Source organism: Myotis davidii, unplaced genomic scaffold (genome assembly GCF_000327345.1).
Source record: "Myotis davidii unplaced genomic scaffold, ASM32734v1 scaffold685, whole genome shotgun sequence".
Lineage (NCBI taxonomy): Eukaryota > Metazoa > Chordata > Mammalia > Chiroptera > Vespertilionidae > Myotis > Myotis davidii.
In genome coordinates, this window is record NW_006295823.1 from 1,028,833 (window position 1) to 1,029,089 (window position 257).

The 257-nt window shown below is 56.0% G+C and overlaps 1 protein-coding gene across 1 annotated transcript in view; it reads right to left on the reverse strand.

Moving 5' to 3' along the window:
• Positions 1-257, reverse strand: part of KIF14 (kinesin family member 14) — a 30,227-nt gene that overhangs the window by 565 nt on the left and 29,405 nt on the right. The window contains exon 24 of the mRNA XM_015568445.1: positions 4-57. Coding sequence (XP_015423931.1) covers positions 4-57 — 54 coding nt within the window. The remainder of the gene's footprint in view (positions 1-3; positions 58-257) is intronic.

A 257-nucleotide genomic window follows, 5' to 3' on the forward strand; every position in this document is an offset into this window, starting at 1 on the left:
CCAATGCGCAGACCCTCTCCACGCAGGTCCTGAGGGCGCCACCATCGCCGCGGCGTCCTGGGCAGGAGAGGAGAGAGTCACCAGCCCTTCCCTCCTCCCCGGGCGTCTGTCGGTCGTGTGGCCCCGTCGTGACCATTCTAACCGGTCGACATGATCAGCTCGACTGCTCAAGAAGCAGGTGGGTTTGTTTTTGTGTTTTTTTCTTATATATATTTTTATTGATTTCAGAGAGGAAGGGAGAGGGAGAGACAAACACC